The sequence below is a fragment of the Aegilops tauschii genome, chromosome 4, assembly GCF_002575655.3.
Source record: "Aegilops tauschii subsp. strangulata cultivar AL8/78 chromosome 4, Aet v6.0, whole genome shotgun sequence".
Lineage (NCBI taxonomy): Eukaryota > Viridiplantae > Streptophyta > Magnoliopsida > Poales > Poaceae > Aegilops > Aegilops tauschii.
In genome coordinates, this window is record NC_053038.3 from 518,396,847 (window position 1) to 518,415,330 (window position 18,484).

At 43.9% G+C, this 18,484-nt stretch overlaps 2 protein-coding genes across 3 annotated transcripts; both read right to left on the reverse strand.

Moving 5' to 3' along the window:
* Positions 1-2,257: 2,257 nt before the first annotated feature.
* Positions 2,258-3,313, reverse strand: LOC109757329 (uncharacterized). The gene has a single exon (XM_020316154.2). It carries the CDS (start codon positions 3,311-3,313, stop codon positions 2,750-2,752), a length of 564 nt encoding a protein of 187 aa, XP_020171743.1. The 3' UTR covers positions 2,258-2,749.
* A 901-nt stretch (positions 3,314-4,214) lies between these two features.
* On the reverse strand, positions 4,215-7,865 carry LOC109757331 (protein FAR1-RELATED SEQUENCE 3). Of its 2 annotated transcripts, none has more exons than XR_002231498.3 (7): positions 7,725-7,865; positions 7,409-7,633; positions 6,967-7,231; positions 6,177-6,867; positions 5,945-6,071; positions 5,247-5,534; positions 4,215-5,152 (listed from the first exon to the last, which is right to left on the reverse strand). XR_002231498.3 is itself a non-coding variant. In XM_040387693.2 (7 exons), exons 4-7 carry the CDS (start codon positions 6,598-6,600, stop codon positions 4,781-4,783), a joined length of 1,206 nt encoding a protein of 401 aa, XP_040243627.1. In that variant the 5' UTR covers positions 6,601-6,867; positions 6,967-7,231; positions 7,409-7,633; positions 7,725-7,865; the 3' UTR covers positions 4,215-4,780. The 2 variants fall into 2 exon arrangements, 1 of the variants encoding a protein (XP_040243627.1); XM_040387693.2 differs by having other exon boundaries at positions 5,945-6,066.
* Positions 7,866-18,484: the final 10,619 nt, after the last annotated feature.

Consider the following 18,484-nt stretch of genomic DNA (forward strand, 5'->3'; position numbering starts at 1 on the left):
AGACCGCACCTCATGGAGGACTTCATGGAGAACTAATACCCCATCCAGGATATACCGCCCTTTCACGAAGGCGGACTGGTTGGGGTGGGTAATGAGGTCTGCTAGCAGGGTTACCCTATTGGCGTACCCCTTTGCCAGAATCCGGAAGATCACATTGATCATCGTGATCGGGCGGAACTGGCGAATGTCGGAGGCCCCCGACACTTTGGGAATGAGCGAGATGATCCCATAGTTGAAGTGCCCGAGGTCGATGGTCCCAACGTAGAACTCGTCAAAGATGGCCATGATTTCCGGCTTAATCACATTCCAGAAGGTCTGGAAGAATTTCACCGGAAGGCCGTCCGGACCCGGGGCCGAGGAGGGATCATGCCTCTAATGGCCGCCCAGACGTCATCCTCTGAGAATGGGGCCGTGAGAGCGGCATTCTCCGCAGCGGAGACAAGCTGGCGGCCGGACCAGCAATCGAGGGCCAGAGAAAGGCCGCTCCTAGGAGAGGCAGAGAAAAGGGATCGGTAGAACCCGTCGACATGGGTCCTAATGTCGCTCGGGGACTGCAGAAGGGACGGACCGTCCCAGAGGAGGTTATCATCGTCTATGGCCCGGCTGACCACAGTAGATCTGCGTCCTTCCTCGAGGAGCTTAACCGGAAGGTCTCTGCGGCCTCCCGGCCGGTGGTTGTCGGAGGCGATTTTAACCTCCTCCGATTCGCGGAAGACAAGAGCAATGACCATGTCAACTATGCACGTATGCAGATGTTTAATGACTGCATTGTCGATCTTGGTCTTCGCGAAATAGATAGGATCGGTGCCAGGTTCACCTGGACCAATCGGCAAGCCTCCCCGACCCAGTCCGTCCTGGACCGGGTCCTAGTCTCCCCGGAATGGGACCTCCGCTGCCCTCTGGCCTCTCTTCGGGCTATCACTCGGATTGACTCCGACCACGTCCCTCTTCTCTTGTCCTCCTCCGACGAGCGTCCTCCGATCCCTTCCCGATTTCGGTTTGAGACATTCTGGTTGTCCCAAACTGGATTCGTGGAGGCTGTTGGGGCTCGCTGGGTGGAGACCAGGACTCTTCCTCACCTCCGCCCCCCCTCTGCTATTGACTCTTGGCACCTCTGTGCCAAACGCGACTGACAGTTCATGAAGGGATGGGGTGCCAACCTGGGTCGTGACCTCCGCGAGCAAAAAAAGGCCTTGCTGACCGCCATTCAGGCACTTGACCTCCGTGCTGACACGGTCGGCCTCTCCCCTGATGAGTGGCTCTCTCGGTATGACCTGGAAGACCAACTCTCCATCATCTACACGGACGAGGAATCTTACTGGCGTTTGCGGGGTTCCCAGAAATGGGTCCTGAAGGAAGGGCGACGCGAACACGGCCTACTTTCAGGCCATACCAAACGGCCACCGTAGACGCAACACAAGTGGTAAACTAACTATAAAATGAGCCGGTGGAGATACATTCCTTCTATTCTCAAAATAAAAAGAGATTCCTTCCTTGTCACATCACCATCGAGTTTGCATGCAAATGGTTCGTCCTCAGCTGACCATTGTAGTGCCGGAGGTGTACCTGCTGGACGAGCTGGTCATCGAAGCTCTCAGCACCAGGCTGCAACACATGGCCGACTACCCTTCCACCGTCCCAGCCTCCACCAGGGCCATCCAGGGCCTGCGTGTGCCGGAGGTGGGCAAGACTAGGGAGCTCGACTGCGCGGTCTGCCTCGAGGACTTCCAGGACGGCGACGAGCTCCGGACCATGCCGTGCTCCCACTCCTTCCACCGGTGCTGCATCTTCCGCTGGCTCGAGATCAGCCGCGTGTGCCCCTACTGCCGCTTCACGCTGCCCTCTGTCGACGAGCAGCAGGTGCTGGACCTGGACCTGGCGGACGAGTAGGCTGCCCAGGCACCTCTTGTATCGACCTGTTTGTGTTCTTTTTAATAATCTAAGGGTGCTCATGAATTTGATTGGTACTGGTCGATTTCAAACAAATCTATGTAAATGTGCTAATTTTTAGCTCCTCGTCAACTACTTATCAAAATGTATCCGTATTCAGCGAAGAGCAAGGCAATCAGAGACATGTCTTCGATGAGATCACGTGCGCCCTGATTAAACTTCCGATCTATTCATGCTCAATCATGTTAGTACAATGAACACAAAAAATAATAAAAAATCAGAAATAATAAAAATTACATTCAGATTCACAGACTACCTTCTATTGCTGCTGCCACAATCTGTGCTCCTCCTTTTGTTGTTGCTGCTCTTCACAAAGGAAACGGCTGATCTGAAGTTCTTCTTCGCCACCTTCATGTTGTTCCTCTTCTTCATCGGCCGATTGAAGATTTTCACTCATTCATACACAAAAATCACATAGCAAAAAAGATGCACGCATCAAACAATGTGAATAACCCATTCAACTTTATTGCTCAATCAAGCATCTGTTCCCTCTTTCAAACGGAATTTTGATGTTAGCTATCTCAAAAAGAATATAAAACAATCGACAACAGGGACTGAAAGTACACGACACACAAACATATATAAAATCAACTACTGAATCGAAGAGCTCCACGAACTCCTCCTCCAATGTCCACGGCTCCATGCACCCCTCAACGTCGCACAATCATGGCGGCCAGAAGCTCGTCGCCTGGCACGGGGATGCCCAGCTTGGCCGAAGAGTACTCCAGCGTGACGTGATGCAATCATGTGACAGCGTCGGTCGCCATTCTTCAACCTCGGAGCACGCCCCATATATATACTAAACGAATAAGCAAAGCTCTTGTGGTGTCTTGCGTGGGCTCACGATCAAGCACTCGACGGAATCCTCCTTGGCGTCCACTCCGGCCGTCCTTACTAGGCGGGCGCGCCCGATCGCGGTTGCCACCACCACAAGAGAACTCGCCGGCACGCGTGCGCAGGCTTCGAGGCGCTTGAGCGCGTGGCGGGGCTTGTGGACTCCGCCGTGAGCCGCCACCTCGCTCCACAGCGCGGCAGCCATAGCGACGCGCAGCAGCATTTGCGGCGGCGCGGCCGTGAACTCGAGCAGGAGCGTGCGGCCGGCTGCTGCGGCACACAGGCGCGCAGCCCGAGCGTCCAGGCCCATCTGCCTGGCCCAAAGCTGGAGCGCCGCCCTGCAGAGCACGCGGACGTGGTTGGGCGGCTGGACACGCGTGCGGCGGTGGCGGGACGCGAGGAAGTTGGCGCCGTGCACCTTGGCGTCGCACGGCGCGCAGAGGAACGCCGCGTCGGCCTGGCAGTGCACGTCCGCCCCCGCACCGCACAGCGCGCAGCGCAGACGGCTCGCGCAAGTGCACAGCAGCATCTCCGAAGACGTGCTTTCTTCCTGCAGGCAGCAGAGGAGAGACGGTGGAGGCAGCTAGCTTGATTCCCCTCGTCCCGGCCGGCGAGTATTTGAAGACGAGGGATGGCGTGCAAGTTGATCCGGCGATCGAGGATGGGAGCTAGCTGGAGTCGGTTGGCGTGCAAACGGAGGTGACGCGGCGCCCTTCTTTGGTCTGGTCTGGTCTGGTCTGGCGAGGAGGATGCAGACGTGAGCCAGAGTACCAGAGTAGAGTCGGCCAGTCATCCTTTTGTTTGAAAGGAACACAGTTGCACGGAAATTGCTTGGAGCGGACGAGCTCGCGCGGTCTCGGTATCGGGAGGCGCTCGTTTCCCTGGAGATGCGGGACGTTGGTTGTATTGCAGGTGGCAGTTGAGGTGAGTTAATTCGCGTACGTGACGGGCAGGAGACGACGTGGGAGTGGACGTTGGGGTCGACGGCGGAGAGCGTTGACGGTGTTTTATAACGGGTCGTTTGTTCACTGTTCTGTACCTTCATGTACCGTGGTACGGGAACGGCCCGCAATGGGTGGGGCTACAATGTACACGCATCCCCGCACACGCGATGCTCGTGCTGGTTTGTCGCTGCACCCGCATCTGAAGGAGAACTGGAACAAACATGCATAACAGAGCATACGCTAGAAGCCCTTGCAGACATCTATGGTTGAGCACTCTCCGATTTCTACTCTGTTTTTCCCCTTCTCAGATAGCACGAGGAGCAGAATGGAAGTCTCGAACAGTATAGTTCCTTGGACAGGAAGAGATCACTCAGTTCGTCCTTAAATAGAGCTCATTGCACTCAGCCCGCCCATGTAGTTTGAAAATCAAACTGGGGGGATGGATAATGAATGCTTATCCTCTCGGCAGAGATTGATGACAATATAAACGCAGAAACGTGCCAATCTGAAAACAAACTAAGTAGACTTCAGCAGTTCAATTACACAAAACGTTTAACAAACTTATGAGATAGTCGAGGTGCTGATGGAAACATAACAACATGTCACAGGCAACACTCACAAACGGATGCTGCATACTAGTACAGAAATTTGATTTAGTACTAACTGTGGAGACATTAACAATTTCCGATTGTTCCCAAAGTAGTCTTCTCGACAACATGCAGGACAAGTTTTGGGTTGCTGCAGGTGTTTCTCCTGTGCCCACCGACGCCACAATTTGAGCATTTCGCCTCTTTTCTTTCTTTTGGTGGAAGATCTCCTCTTTGTGGACAAGTTGTGCTCTTGTGTCCTGGTGCTCGGCACATGCTGCAGAAGCGTGTTCGTTTGCTTGTGCCGCATTTTTCAGCATCCTCTGCAGCTGACTGTCGCCTGAACTTGTTGCTTCTCCCGCCTCAGTCATCATATGGAGGTTTATCTCTGCTGGTGGTTGGTCGGCCATCCTTCCTTTTCCGTTCTGGAGCTTTTAATCCTATGAAATCCCTAATTGCACTGCCTTATGCATCACTTGCGGTGCCACTTCGGTGCTCTATTGCTAGTATAATTTCTTTACCTTTATTATTAAGTTGTTGATTCCGGTCTTCCAGTCCCAGGCCATCACGAACACCAGCAATGGGTGTCACTTTATCCATTGTTATCTTAAGCATCTCCATCATGCACTCATATGCTTCTGGATTTCTATACCCTAATCTCACTACTTCGAGTGCATGTGTGTACAGATTTGCATGTCTGAATGTTACTGAATTTACTGAAATGCTATCCCTCTGAAGGTATGATAGGTGGGCCGGCAGCACATCTCTTGCATCCTTTGTCCAGCGTTTCACAATGTGCTTCACAGGTATATGGTCTATGCCAATGAAATCAAGTACCTGTGAAATGCACCCTTTTTTGCATTATGAACTTTTTTCATGACATAAGGAATAAATTATTTTACCAGCAAAATGAAAAGAAACAGGATCACACCTTGACAGCATGACAACATAGGAGTCCAGTGTGTTCAAAGTTGCCACACTCACGTATGATTTCTGCTCCTTCATCAACAACTTCCACTTTGTATAGTATCCTGCACCATTTCTCATGCTTTTCTGGATGGTATCGTCTGGCCACATATGTTTTACCTTTACCAATCTCCTCCACCCTGTATTGTCCTGCTTCATATATGACTTCTCCAAACTTTTCGAAGATGGCTCGCGTGTAGATCTTGCTTGCATGCAGCTCGAGTGGCGTGTTCCATTTCATGACGGGTGCTACCTGCACATGTGTATGTATAAGATGCTGTCCACAACAGAAACATATGTATAGCATACAAAATATATATATATATATATATATATATATATATATATATATATATATATATAGTTCTCGTTTGCCTCTCTATCAAAAAGAAGTCGCATGTACTGGCGAACAAAGAGATGCATCGGACAACTAGCTGAAACATATGTTTTCAACATATGGTTTGCACTCTCGCTGCGTTGTGTGCTTGTCATCTTTGCACAAAATTTGCCATGAAAATATGGTTTTGCCCATTTTTCCCTTGTTTCATATATTTGGGTGAGGTAGTGGTGGTTTTGCAAACCATATGTTTCAGTTAGTTGCTTCCACGCAGTCTCAAATTCATCAATTGTGAGCATGTGATGTATTATTTGTGAAATTTTGACCTGAATTTGCTGCGCTTTGTGTAATGTGGGCCAAGATATTCTTTGCTTGAGCACTGCCATTTGCACCATCAGTGAGTAGTGTCTGGCATCACTTTCTTTATAGCTAATTCCATCGCTCTGCACTGATCTACACAGGAACAAGGAGCGATAATGCTTGGTTAGTACGTTAATAATTATCCGTGACTGAAAGTGATCAAATTATTCAGATTTGATGTTTATCACCCCATCTTACCAGTGAGTATTGTCTGTGGATGCTTCCCACCCATCATGCGGATGAATTCAGTGAATACCCACTCAAAACTCTCCTCTGTTTCATCCCTGACTAGCACACCACCAAAAATGATGCTCTGAAAGTGGTTGTTTACTCCGACAAATAATCCAAAGGGCATGTCATACATGTTTGTGCGGTATGTTGTATCAAATGTAATTGCATCTCCAAAATAGTGGTACTGTGCTCGGCTGGCTCCTGTTGACCATAACAAATTCCGTATCCTGCTATCTTGATCAGGTTCTATTCTGTAGTACAAACCAGAATCCTTTGCTCCCAGCTCAGCAAAAACATCGACAGTCTTCTTAACATCATTGTCTGCTTGCTCTCGAATGATCTTACCACAGAGACCTCGCAATGCTCTCTTGCTGAATGGTACATTGGTCATCGATCCGAAGAAGCTCCCAATAATATTATAGACTTTGCCGATGCTAATATTGTTTTCACGGAGCTGTTTAATAACATCACGTGTGTATATATTAATATGCTTGTGCGAAGGCTAGTATACCTTCTCACCATATTTTTCTGTCAATGCATGGTTGTGATCTGGCCTATACTCATTTATGTACCACCCATTGTCGCTTGATCGAAGCAATCTTATCATTGCAGGACATCTGCAGCGGCAAGTCCTTATGTTACTCTTTTTTGGGATCCCCTGAAAACAACCACAACAAGTGCCATTGAGTCATTTTTTTGACTATACTGCAGTAGCTATGAGATAACCGTGTGACACTGAACTGAAATTAGTACTTACGGAGCAGCCACAAACTATCTCCTGCATACATTTTGTTCTTTTGACATTTAGCCTGCTCTTTCCATATCTTACTCCAAAGCCAATCTCCCAGGTATAGAGATTGTAGTAATCTTAGGCTTCTCCCAGTGAATCAAAGTTGCTTCCCACAGCAGGAACTATCACAATGTTAGTCTTTTTTTCTGCATAGCTTCGCAGTGTTGCTTCCAAGGCACTCATCATGGCAGCACAAGGGGGACGTTCAGTTGGGGAACGTCCGACACGTATTCTGCAACGTTTACAAGAATGTAATTCAGAATCATATTCCACTGTCTTTAGGAAGTATATGCCATACATGGTTGCAATTCAGTAGCCTAGATGGTTTGCCCAATGTGATCTAATTTATTTGTGTGGAGAGGTCATTTGTACATTAGACGATATATGCAGATTTGTCAGATTATTTCACCTCTTCGTTCAGCCTGGGGCTTGAGCGTTGGTTTTGCCTGCAGATCGTTCAGCGGCTGGTGCCAACAGGGCATTTCCATCGCAGGGGTTGTTCAACTCTAATTGGGAATTCGTCGGAGCATCTCCGGCATCACCAATGCTGGACTCAGCGGGCGCACACACAAGCGCTTGGTATGTGTCGTACGCCACCAAGGGCTCTGGTCCGGCGAGATCCGGCAGGGGAAATCTTTGTGAAAGGAGCGAACAAATCAATATGGGAAATGATCTAAATGCAGCAAATACCACAGGGAATAGAAAATGAAAGCGGAAGAATTTACCTGTCGACTGGATCTGACAAGAAATCCACTTCACCATCTCCGGCGGTCGCCATCTCCATAGCCACGAGCTCCTGGTATTAGTCGTCGCTGGAAGGGAGGGGATAGAGTTGTTTTAATTTTCAGCCATGCCCACCTCATCTTAGGCCCACACTGTGGTACCCACTTACCGATTGGATGGACGGCGTCTGCGCGACGGACGTGGAAGACGGATTCGCCCGAGCTGTTCCATCTCCTTCTTAGGCGTTATCGCCCGGTTAAGTGCGTTAGATCCATACCCGTACTCGCTGTACGAGTACGTTAGCATCGAATGCAGTATGCTACGCGTCAGCTCGTCATTGGTCCGCTTATCGAGAGCGCGCGAGCCCGTCCGCACCAACGCCGTTCTCCACAGTTGCATTCCATAAGGATAATAATCATTCTATGGGTGCTTAACGTAAATGATGGGTTAACCAGAAGCTAGAGAATTATTCTAAAAATGCCACGTTAATTAGAAAATACTGGCCCTTGATTCGATGGGTCCTTTAAAATTATAATCGTGTAACCGTTAGATATGCGTAACATCCTCGCAAAAAAAAAAGAGATATGTGTAACATATATATAGCATTGTGGAAACCGGCCATGAGTGCTTAACGTGACATACCTTTATTTCTTTGACCATGAGTCCTTAACGTGACATACTTCTAGTTTTTTTAAACATGCTAAAACGTGCCATACGTGGTCTCTCTCAGAAAAACTCAAAACACTTTTTTTGAAAGCCTCTTATAGAAGGGTCTCTACCCTAGAGCCCAAGTAATTGGATAATTACATCTCCACGTCATAAAAAAACTAGACAATTGCATGAACAATTACATCTTCCTGCCATAAAAAATCCTACAGAATTACATCTATAGTCTTTTGGTCCACCACATCATAAAAAAAACTAGATAATCAAATCTACAATATTTTGGTCCAACAAGGGCGGCATCATCAAGTTGCCAGGGAACGTGGTGATTTCGACGCCGACTCGCAGATGTTCACGGCTACGGATGCATTGGGACTGAGAAGCTCCATGGCGGACAACTTGCGGAGTTGCCGCTACAGGGCGCCCTAGCGTCCAAACACAAAGCCCTAGCTATCTTCCATCAGCCGTTGCATAGTGTTGTTCAAGTGATGAAACTAGCATCATGCGTCTTCATGTTATCTCTTAAGTGGCGACGGCGGACGAGGCCATGACAACGCAGACCTCGCCAAGCTACAGGTACATGAGCGGCATGGCGAGTATTGTTTGCAAGCTGCAAGATGCAGACCACGCACTTGAGTTGCATAGAAGGCGCAGACCTCGGCAAGCGGCAAGACTGGAGCATGGCTTGCCACTTGTATCTAGCTAAGAGGAACTGGCACATACATCTGCTAATTCCTCCTTGCATGTTTGAATTTTCCATTAGTAGTAGATGGCTTGAACATGTCGAAGTAAGAAGGGTGAGGAGGCATTTACTGTTCGCCTTGCAAATTACTGCTAAAAGGATCGTGAATGCTCTATCCAAAGTAGAAAAAACTACACTATAAATGTTTCCACGTAGTACATAGGCTTGTGAATGATGCAAGCATCTGAGAAGCATGAGCATCCCATCTGCATGCATCCACGCATCCATAGGCAATTTATTATGGCATGAAACTCTAATCTCTGCACAATGTACAGTAATATAGACATATTTCACATTTTACAGTCAATCAGTAAACATATACATGTCTGCTCACAGCCGCCGAGGAGGTAAAAATTCGAATGGTAATTTCCTATGTACTAACGCACAGTACGTGGAACCGAACAAACGAGTGAAAAACATACCGACACACTAATGGAAAATAGTACAACTCTTCCTACGTGTAGATTTGCTACTTGTGAGCACCCGAGAGTTCGAGAGATGTCCATCCAACATTTGGTTCTTGTAAGATTCTACGCTATTGTAACTATGAGAAACTTTTCTGTAATTTTTATTGGCGGTAGATGGATAAATATTTTTTTCCAGAGCGCTAGATGAATAAACTAATGCAAGGATGAGCATATCTTCAGATATGCAAGAATTTTTTTCTAAAGTAAACTAAGAAAAAGATTTTTTTTCTCAGCCGGCCACCATAGTAAGATCCTTCTACTTTTTTGCACAATATGGATACATTATTATACCGAGATGAATACATTTTGGATCGGTACGACAAAATCTTAAATCCAACTGAAAATGAAAGGTTTTTGTATATGCTGAGCTGTAGGCGGACCATTATATTATAATCATTTAATACTAGGATATATTATAAAGTATATATTGAGTGACATTCACACAGACACAATTATTTCCGATGGACATACCATCGTATTAAGTTTTATTTATATAATATCTAAATTTATTTAAAATATTATATATAGAGTAAAAATGGGAAATTATATGCCAACGTGTTGCATTCACAATTTGGGTTCCAAGATTTAAATCCGTCTAATAACATATTGCCAGGAAGAAAGTACGGATGATGAATTTTTTCTTCTGTATATATTGAATGACTTTCGCACAGACATATTACTTTTCCAATGGACATATCGTCGTATCAAGTTTTATTTATATAATATCTAACTTCATTAAGACAATTATTTATAAAGTAAAAAAGGGAAATTATATGACAACGTGTTGCATTCACAATTGAGTTACAAGCTCTAATTCCATCCATCTAATAATATATTGTTAGGAAGAAAGTACAATAATCTGTCTTCTGAATACTTTCATTTCCTTGAATGTGTTAGATCTTCTGGCAGATGATGATTTTTTTTCTGTGTTAAATATTTGTAAGTAAGTGCATGTTTGAAGTAGGAGATGGGACTGTATTATACAATATTCTGGTATGATATATATATCTTCCATCCTAGATATGCTACTGAACTTCTTTGTAGTGTTAGGAATTATGAAATCTATACATATACTTTAGTAGGTGTATATGTATCTATCTATCCGTTTGCGTCAATTTTGTTTCTAGGTCATATAAGCATGTTAAAATAATACATGTCATATGGAATAAAATATGCTTTAAAACATACATGACATAAAAATAGGGTATGTGATTTATTTGTACAATGACTATAACATATTGGAATTAGTGAGTTCAAATATCATATATCTCCAACGACTCACATGCCAAAATATTATTGGAGTAACTCATGGTCAAAAAACTATTACCTGTACCCTTCTTAAGGGGGTTAGATATCCATGGGTACCTAAACACATGGTGAAGTTGAAATTTCTATGTTTTACCAAGGATGTACTCATTTCTATTTTTACTTCATAAAGAATGCAAACAACATTTTTCCATTAGTCAAGTGGATAGGACAATAAAGCTACCATCAACTTGAATTTTAACATCCATATTGATCCAATATCACATGAAGACTATCAACTAGCTTGTGGTCAAAACTTCATGTCTATCTAGCAATCCAATATGACAGGTAGATATACACATGGTCAATAATTTGCTACTTATAAGAGTGCCATAATTAATAACAATTGTTCAAACAAAGTAGCATAATATTAGTTGTGGTTATACATATGTATTATTTCATACCCAAAATGTGAACATTTAGAAAATAATAAATATATTTAACAATCACTTTGAAGTTAAAAAAAGATCTTATTATTAAACTATCTACGGTTCTAGCCCGCGCATCGATTGGGCCACTCTACTAGTACTAGGAATAGAGAATGAAAACACATCACGCACGTATTCTCTCTCTCCTCTCGTACGTATTTGCTTCTTTCCTGGTTCCCTTTATCAAACTACTATTAAATATGGCCGTGCATTGCAACGGACGAAAAAAATGTGTGAGCCACATGAATTAGGCCTGTAGATATGTAGAATAACTTTCGACAATTCTCCAGCATCAACGTTCGTCGGTCTGTCTTCCAACACATAGACAATATTGTCGACAATTCTCCAGCCTCAATGTTTTCTCGCCCCAACAAATTGACTTGTGCCATTGTGCTTGTTCCTCTATAATTAATTGTCTATGCGTTGCAACGAGGTCATACACATAGACAATATTGTCGATTTTATTATTCTCCCCTGTGTAGAGCTACCCCCCCCCCCCCCCCCCCATTTTTGCATAATTATATATTTTCGGAAGTGTGTCGCAATGGTTCAAAAAAATGCACTGCGTTTTCGCAAACCTGAAAAGCAACTTTGTATACTTTATACCATGCACTCAAGTATCTTTGGTTTCAAACTGTTTTTACTTTCAAACCAATTTTGGTTTCACCCCAATTTTAGTGTCATTACCTGTTCAAACATACAACTTTCTGTTCTTTTTTGCATGCATCGTTGATGGCCATAAGTATGAAAACATCATAAATAAACTATTGACTTCCTAACAAAATCAATTAATGTTTACATTTGGTAAATCACATGGGAAGACAACTAAATTAAAAATTGAATCATAAAAATTGCATTGGTCTATTTCAATAAATGAAGGTCCACAGTGTACCATTACAGGTTGCAACCTCATGCACTTAAAAGGATATCTTGTAAGCACATCCAATCATAATTACCTAGGCATCTCCTATTGAAGGATCAGGCTAGAATTGTCCTCATCATGTTTCCTCCTTACAAATCATGATCTGTTGCTAGTATACGAATCCAAGTGGCGATAGATTGTATGCCAGTTTCATTGATGTTGGTCGATCATGCTAGTTGCCCTGAAATTTCTTTCCTTCCCATACCTCGGGCTTAGTAGTGAAGTTATCCAGAATGCATCGGAACAAGCTAGCAGGACAAACCTCATATGCCCACAGAGTCGTTAGAATTAACCGACCAGATCGAATCGCATATGCTTGCAGAGTCATTAGAATTAAATTATCATATGGATAGTTTGAGTTGTGTACCACACACGCCCTTCATACAAGTATGGATCAGAAAGTGAAGAAACCGTAAGTGGTACTTACATATACCTTTTGTCACTTAAACTAAATTTGTGCTTAGATGAATGAACAAGTCAAGATAGAAGGGAGATAGAACAAGGGCCTGAGCTATTATATGCTCTTCAAGTTTCTATCAGTGTCTTAGATGAATTCTACATATTCTTGAGGACAAACGCTCTGTTACTCTGTTTTAAATTGCATCTATAGTCGTCGCTCTATCACAACTAATAATTCCAACTCTGTTTAATTTAGCATGATGGAAGAAACATACATCTATACCTTTACGTTGTTGGCAAAATCACCACGAACAAAAATCAGTACATGACGATGCATAAACGAAAATCAAACAAAAACTAATACTTAGTCGACAAAGTGTAATTATTGATGTACTGACTGTAACTTTGTATACTTTTTCCTCTAACCTTCCTACTGAAGTCATAATCTTCAAGATCATTTACGTACTGAAACCTATACAAAGACTTGGATCATCAGAACTGAGGAAACTCATATGGGTAGCTACAGTATAGCCGTACACATCTTCCATTATATGGTCATACATTTATTGATGTCAGGGTCTAACTAACAGGTATGATAAACTCAAATGGTTAATGCTATCAAAAAAACTCAGACAGATCATCGTCCCAAACATGACTGCACCCTAACTCATGAAAGGGTTCTAGCACTAAACCATGGTGTTCAATACACACCTGTATACAAAAGGAAAACTACAGGAAGACAATATCTGAACTTGGAGACATGATATACAGCAGGGCATGGATGCGAAGCTCATCCAATCACTATATGTCCTCTTAATCACTTGGGCTTTTTACTACAGATATGTATATTCCTTTGTACCTCTAAGATTCACATATCTTATTGGATCATTGTAAGAAATAAACAGAAATTAGATTTTCTTTTAAGAAAGAAACAGAGAGTAGATCAGATCAACAACCAACAGAAATAAACATTGGATGCAACCATATTTAATTTTTATATTTATAAATTCTACTGTGTGGTAATGAATGAAACCAGACATTTAAATATACCAACTGTCACAATGTGTTTTCTAAACATTCCAAATGGCATGAAACAACTAATTCAAGAACTGATGTCACATCACAAGCTACACCCAACCGTAGTCCAAATGACCTGAAATTCTCGCAATTATTGCCACATCAAGAACAGTCGATCATGCGATTTTTTATCCTCTGAGGAGCTTGCCCTTTTAGAACAAATAAATATGAATTATTTTCTCTGTTCAGTTCAGTTCAGTAGAAAGGTCGGAGTTTCCGCCACATTATGAGCATTTGGATGCAATGTCTATACCCCATATATAGTGTGCTAATAACTTCGAAAGCTGGTCGTTGGATGAAGCCAATCCAATGGTGCGGAGATGGCAAATCCGAGCACTACTGGCCGTTGGATATCATCTACATTCCACTAGATTTTGCCACATGTACACTCTAGAAGACTCCATGGTTGAACTTAAGCATAATGCACAAACCTCAAAACAAGCACTTCTCCTTTGTTCTAGAATCTTCGTATCATAATTGGCCAAAAAAAATTCTAGATGAATTGCCATTATTTGTTTTTACTTTATGCTTTACAACTCACGATTCCATGAATCTTAAAATATATTAGCTTTTTTATAAAAATTAATTGATTTTGAATTAGATGAACTATAAGAATTAAACGAACATCTACATCATGCATATATGACTCAAAGCTTACATGCTATAATGTGGTATTTATTCATAATTTGATTGCCAAGTCTCATGCGTGCAATGCACGTGTACCTTACTAGTAACAATAGTGTAGCAAAATTGGCAAAGCAAACAACAGAAGGACATGAGGGGCATCATAACAGGGCATTCATATTATGCTTGTCTTGAATAAAAAGATTAAGGCAGTCATATGTGTAGCTGCGTAATATATAGAAAACAATGACATATTAATAATTAGAAGGAAGAGCTTCCGAATTAAGTAGAAGATTGCTCCCTTCTTGAATGTTTTTTCAGAGAACTGTCAAAGTAACAGGGCACTACTTAAGCCACCTAACATCCAAAATTATAGAACCAAAAGATGCATTATGCTCATTTCCTGATGATTTAAAATTGAATAGTTGTGCTTACAACTACATAAGTAGGCTGACCTTAAGTGCTTGGTGCAAACTATCCTCAAAAGCCATTCGTACACCATTTTTTTCCAAACCATGATGCTGGTAATGACTAAGATCAAGCAGTGTACTTGTTGTAGACTAGAATGAAGGGAGCACTGGAGCTGGTCACTGAATCAGGGACAGTAAAATTCAGCTGCTCCACATGGTTGAAGAAGTAATCTTCAAGCCTAAGTTACACTATTAATAACAACAGTGGTGAGTAACATGAAGCCTAAGATTCAGAGAGATCTATGAAGCCATAGTCAAAGGAAAATATTTTGGCTGCAATATTTTTGTAAAGCAAGTAAGTTCAGTCATGTAAAATGAAGCAGATATATACAGCTCAATGATGCACAATCTTGTATTCAGCTAAGTGTAAATACTTACTTAAGCCAGGCCAAGGTAATACAATCTTGGAACGTCTCACCGTTGTCTCCATGAAGGCATTCAATAAGACGTTCAAGCTGATCCTAGCTTGCGCCTCACCAGTAGTTCTTGTTGGAGTTACATATGCGCGGATTTGACGGGGAGCGATTAACTTCAGTAGAAATTTTCGCAAGTAAACCCTCAAATTCACACCTAGCATAGGTCAGGCAGTGACACAATTTAGTCAGTGGTGAAGTGGATTACCAAAAAGAACATAGGGGAGAACGTGTATAGCATTTCTGAAGCATGTGCTTAATGGTACAAACCTGGTTTTTAAAGATTGTTCATAGCCTCCACAGCTAGCCGATAAACACCTAATGAATGTTCAAAACACATGTGGACACCTTTGGGTACACCAGATGCGTAAGACTTAAAAATGAAAACACAAATTATACTGTTAATTCCACCTGAATTTGATTACCCAAGAAAGAAGATAATAGCTATATTCATTATAGAAGAAGAAAATTAAGAACATCGAAATGTCCATCTAAATTTTAGGAAGATGACAATTGCCGGCACTGCAACAGCTAGGCGGAGGCATGCGAGGACGTGCTCATACTGGCTGAAGAGACCCGGGCTGGCAGCAAGGATCTCTTCTTGCACGACACATACTCATCTTTCCACCGGGTCGGTGGTTCAGCACCATGCCGACAACCGCATCTCTTTCTCTCCATTCTCTAGGCTAATATAATCCATCATAATGTACAAAATATGAGTTGTACATAAATAAAGACTTTAACATAAACTTAGTGCAAGATGAAACACCAAAGGAACAAAAATCTGAATTAGTGAACTACCTCCTGTCTATTGGGTCGATTGATCGAACAGTTTGCATGCAGGTGGTTGCCGATCTTGAGAAGGCAATGGATGTCGCAGCTGAAGACTGCAATGTGTATGATCGAGAAGATAGGTCTAGAGGGGGGATGAATCGACACTTAACCAACCAAAGGTGTAGTTTTTAGTTTTCTTGAAGTTTAGGCAAATTTTGGCACTAGTTAAGATATCACCAATACTTCCTACACATGCATATATAGAGATAGAGCAGCAGAAATAGTACAACATGCAAAGTGCGGAATGTAAATGGATAGACATGGGAAGATCAAACGCAAGGAAGAAACAGTGGTTTTTTGCGTGGTTCCGATAGGTGGTGCTATCGTACGTTCATGAAGAAGCACGTTGTCTATTCCAATATGGCTTATGTTCACGAAGGACTAGCCTCACTCGGAGTAGATTTTCACGAAGTAAGCGATCTCCTTGCCCTTACAAACTCCTTGGTTTAACTCCACAAGATCTTCGAGGCTCCCAAGTGACACCTAACCAATCTAGGAGACACCACTCTCCAAAAGATAATAGATGTTGTTATTGATGATGAACTCCTTGCTCTTGTACTTCAAAAGTTAGTCTCCTCATCACTTAATCACTATCTCACAGATTTAGCTTGGGTAGGAGAATGATTAGAGTGCAAAGTAACTTGAAGGGACTAGAAGTCAAGGTTCAAATGGTTGGATTGGAATGTTTTGATCTTGCTAATTGTGAGTTGCGTTCGGATTTCCTTGAAAGTGACGCTCTGTTGAAGGATTAAAGTCGGGAGAATCGACCATATCTCTGAAATTGGGGTGTTATTTGGTTCGAAATGGTCCCTAGAAGCTTGTAGGATCCTGTGCATCATTTTTGCTATTGTAGGAATCCTCCAAATAAGGAAGTGGATAGAGTTGTTTTAGACTTTCCTAACCCAAACAACGCTTACTATAAAGTAATTATTAAAAAAAAATAAACTGATTTTGCTAAAAACTCGTTTTCTATAAATCCATCACTGATATTTGCTACACAATGTTTGGATAAGGAAAATAAAAAAAATGGTTTTAGGGGAAATTTTAGGAAAACCAGTATTACTTAATTAGTAGCTTTTCTGTTGAAATACGTTAATACTATTCTTTGTTTGGATCTAAACGCCACTTTTCGATAACTGTGTCCGGGTAAACATTACACATGGGTGTTGAGGGTGAATACAGCACAAGCTCATCGAATTGCATGCTTACTATAACCCGATTCACCTTGCGGCCTTCCTCCATGTTGTACCACAACAGATGCTTTGCCCTTGTCCACCTTGATGAACTGGCACATTGGCAATGAAGTCCACCGACAGATAGTACAAATTAAGTATGTACCACACGGATATGTCATCCACCAACGCCTTAGGCACACGCCTCGACTGGCGAGCCGCTGACACTCTGGACACGTTGTCCATCGACAACAGGTTGTGCACACCTCCCCTGGCCGTCGTGTGGGAGCATCGAGTTGCTTTTCTATCGTGGACGTCCAACACACACAGTCGGATCCTAGCACTCGCCCTACCCGGCTTTGGACTGCTCCGCCGACGATGGCTCAAGGCGCCACCTCCCGCGGCAGTGTAGCGGACGATGTTGTTCTTGTTGTATCAATGTCGTAGGGTAGTTCGGAGTTGCCGTCACAGACCGGCGTGATGGTTAAAGAAAGGAGCACGAGCCCGCAGTTTGCCGCTAATTTGCATACAAATTTGCGGCTCTGGCTGAGGCCAACAGGAGTCAGCCATGGGACACGACGATGGAGATTTTCGGCACTCATGGATGTGAGGATTGGCAGGTCTAGAAGAAGAGAAAGCCATCCTCATTGAGCTGGAGATGTCATGTGCGACCGTGGCGTAAGGCCAACTCCAACGCACGACCCCAAATGGTCCGGCCGCGTTCGTTTGGGGGTAAACAGACAGAACAGACCCCCTAACGCGCGGGAGCAAATGAATCGTTCTCTGTTTTTGGTCCGCTTTCAACCCATTCTTGGCCCAAAGTTGGGCCGCGTTTGCGGCCGAACGGACACGCACGGAAGGGCGCGGTGCGCCCTAGTCCGCCCGTCGAGGACACATCCACTTTTCTCTTCCCCTTCTCCTCCCTCCGGCCTCCACCCTTCGCCCGGCCATCGCCGCCACCACCCCCGTTCCCGGCCGCCCGCCCTACAACCACGCCATGTCATAGCCGCCCCACGCCCGCGTTTCGGTAGAGATTTTTACCAGCGTTCGTGGTTCCTTGTTGCTGGTGGGAGAGAAGCTACGACCACCGGTGCCGACCGTCGACCCCAACAACTTCCGTAGACGCTGCATTGCCGCAGGGCACCCACCCACCAACACAAACCTTGCTTCGCTTCATCGACTTGCTCTTTCCGGCCGCGTCTCCACCACGACCGCAAGGTGTTCGATGCGTTGCTCACAGGGTATC

Excerpts from the sequence above, each read along its gene's own strand:
- LOC109757329 (XM_020316154.2), bottom strand. The coding sequence starts at position 3,313 with ATGCTGCTGTGCACTTGCGCGAGCCGTCTGCGCTGCGCGCTGTGCGGT.
- LOC109757331 (XM_040387693.2), bottom strand. The coding sequence starts at position 6,600 with ATGACCAATGTACCATTCAGCAAGAGAGCATTGCGAGGTCTCTGTGGT. Across the intron at positions 5,535-5,944 it reads ACAAAGCGCAGCAAATTCAG|GTAGCACCCGTCATGAAATG; the intron begins GTCAAAATTTCA and ends ACACATGTGCAG. Across the intron at positions 5,153-5,246 it reads TATGTTGTCATGCTGTCAAG|GTACTTGATTTCATTGGCAT; the intron begins GTGTGATCCTGT and ends TGCATTTCACAG.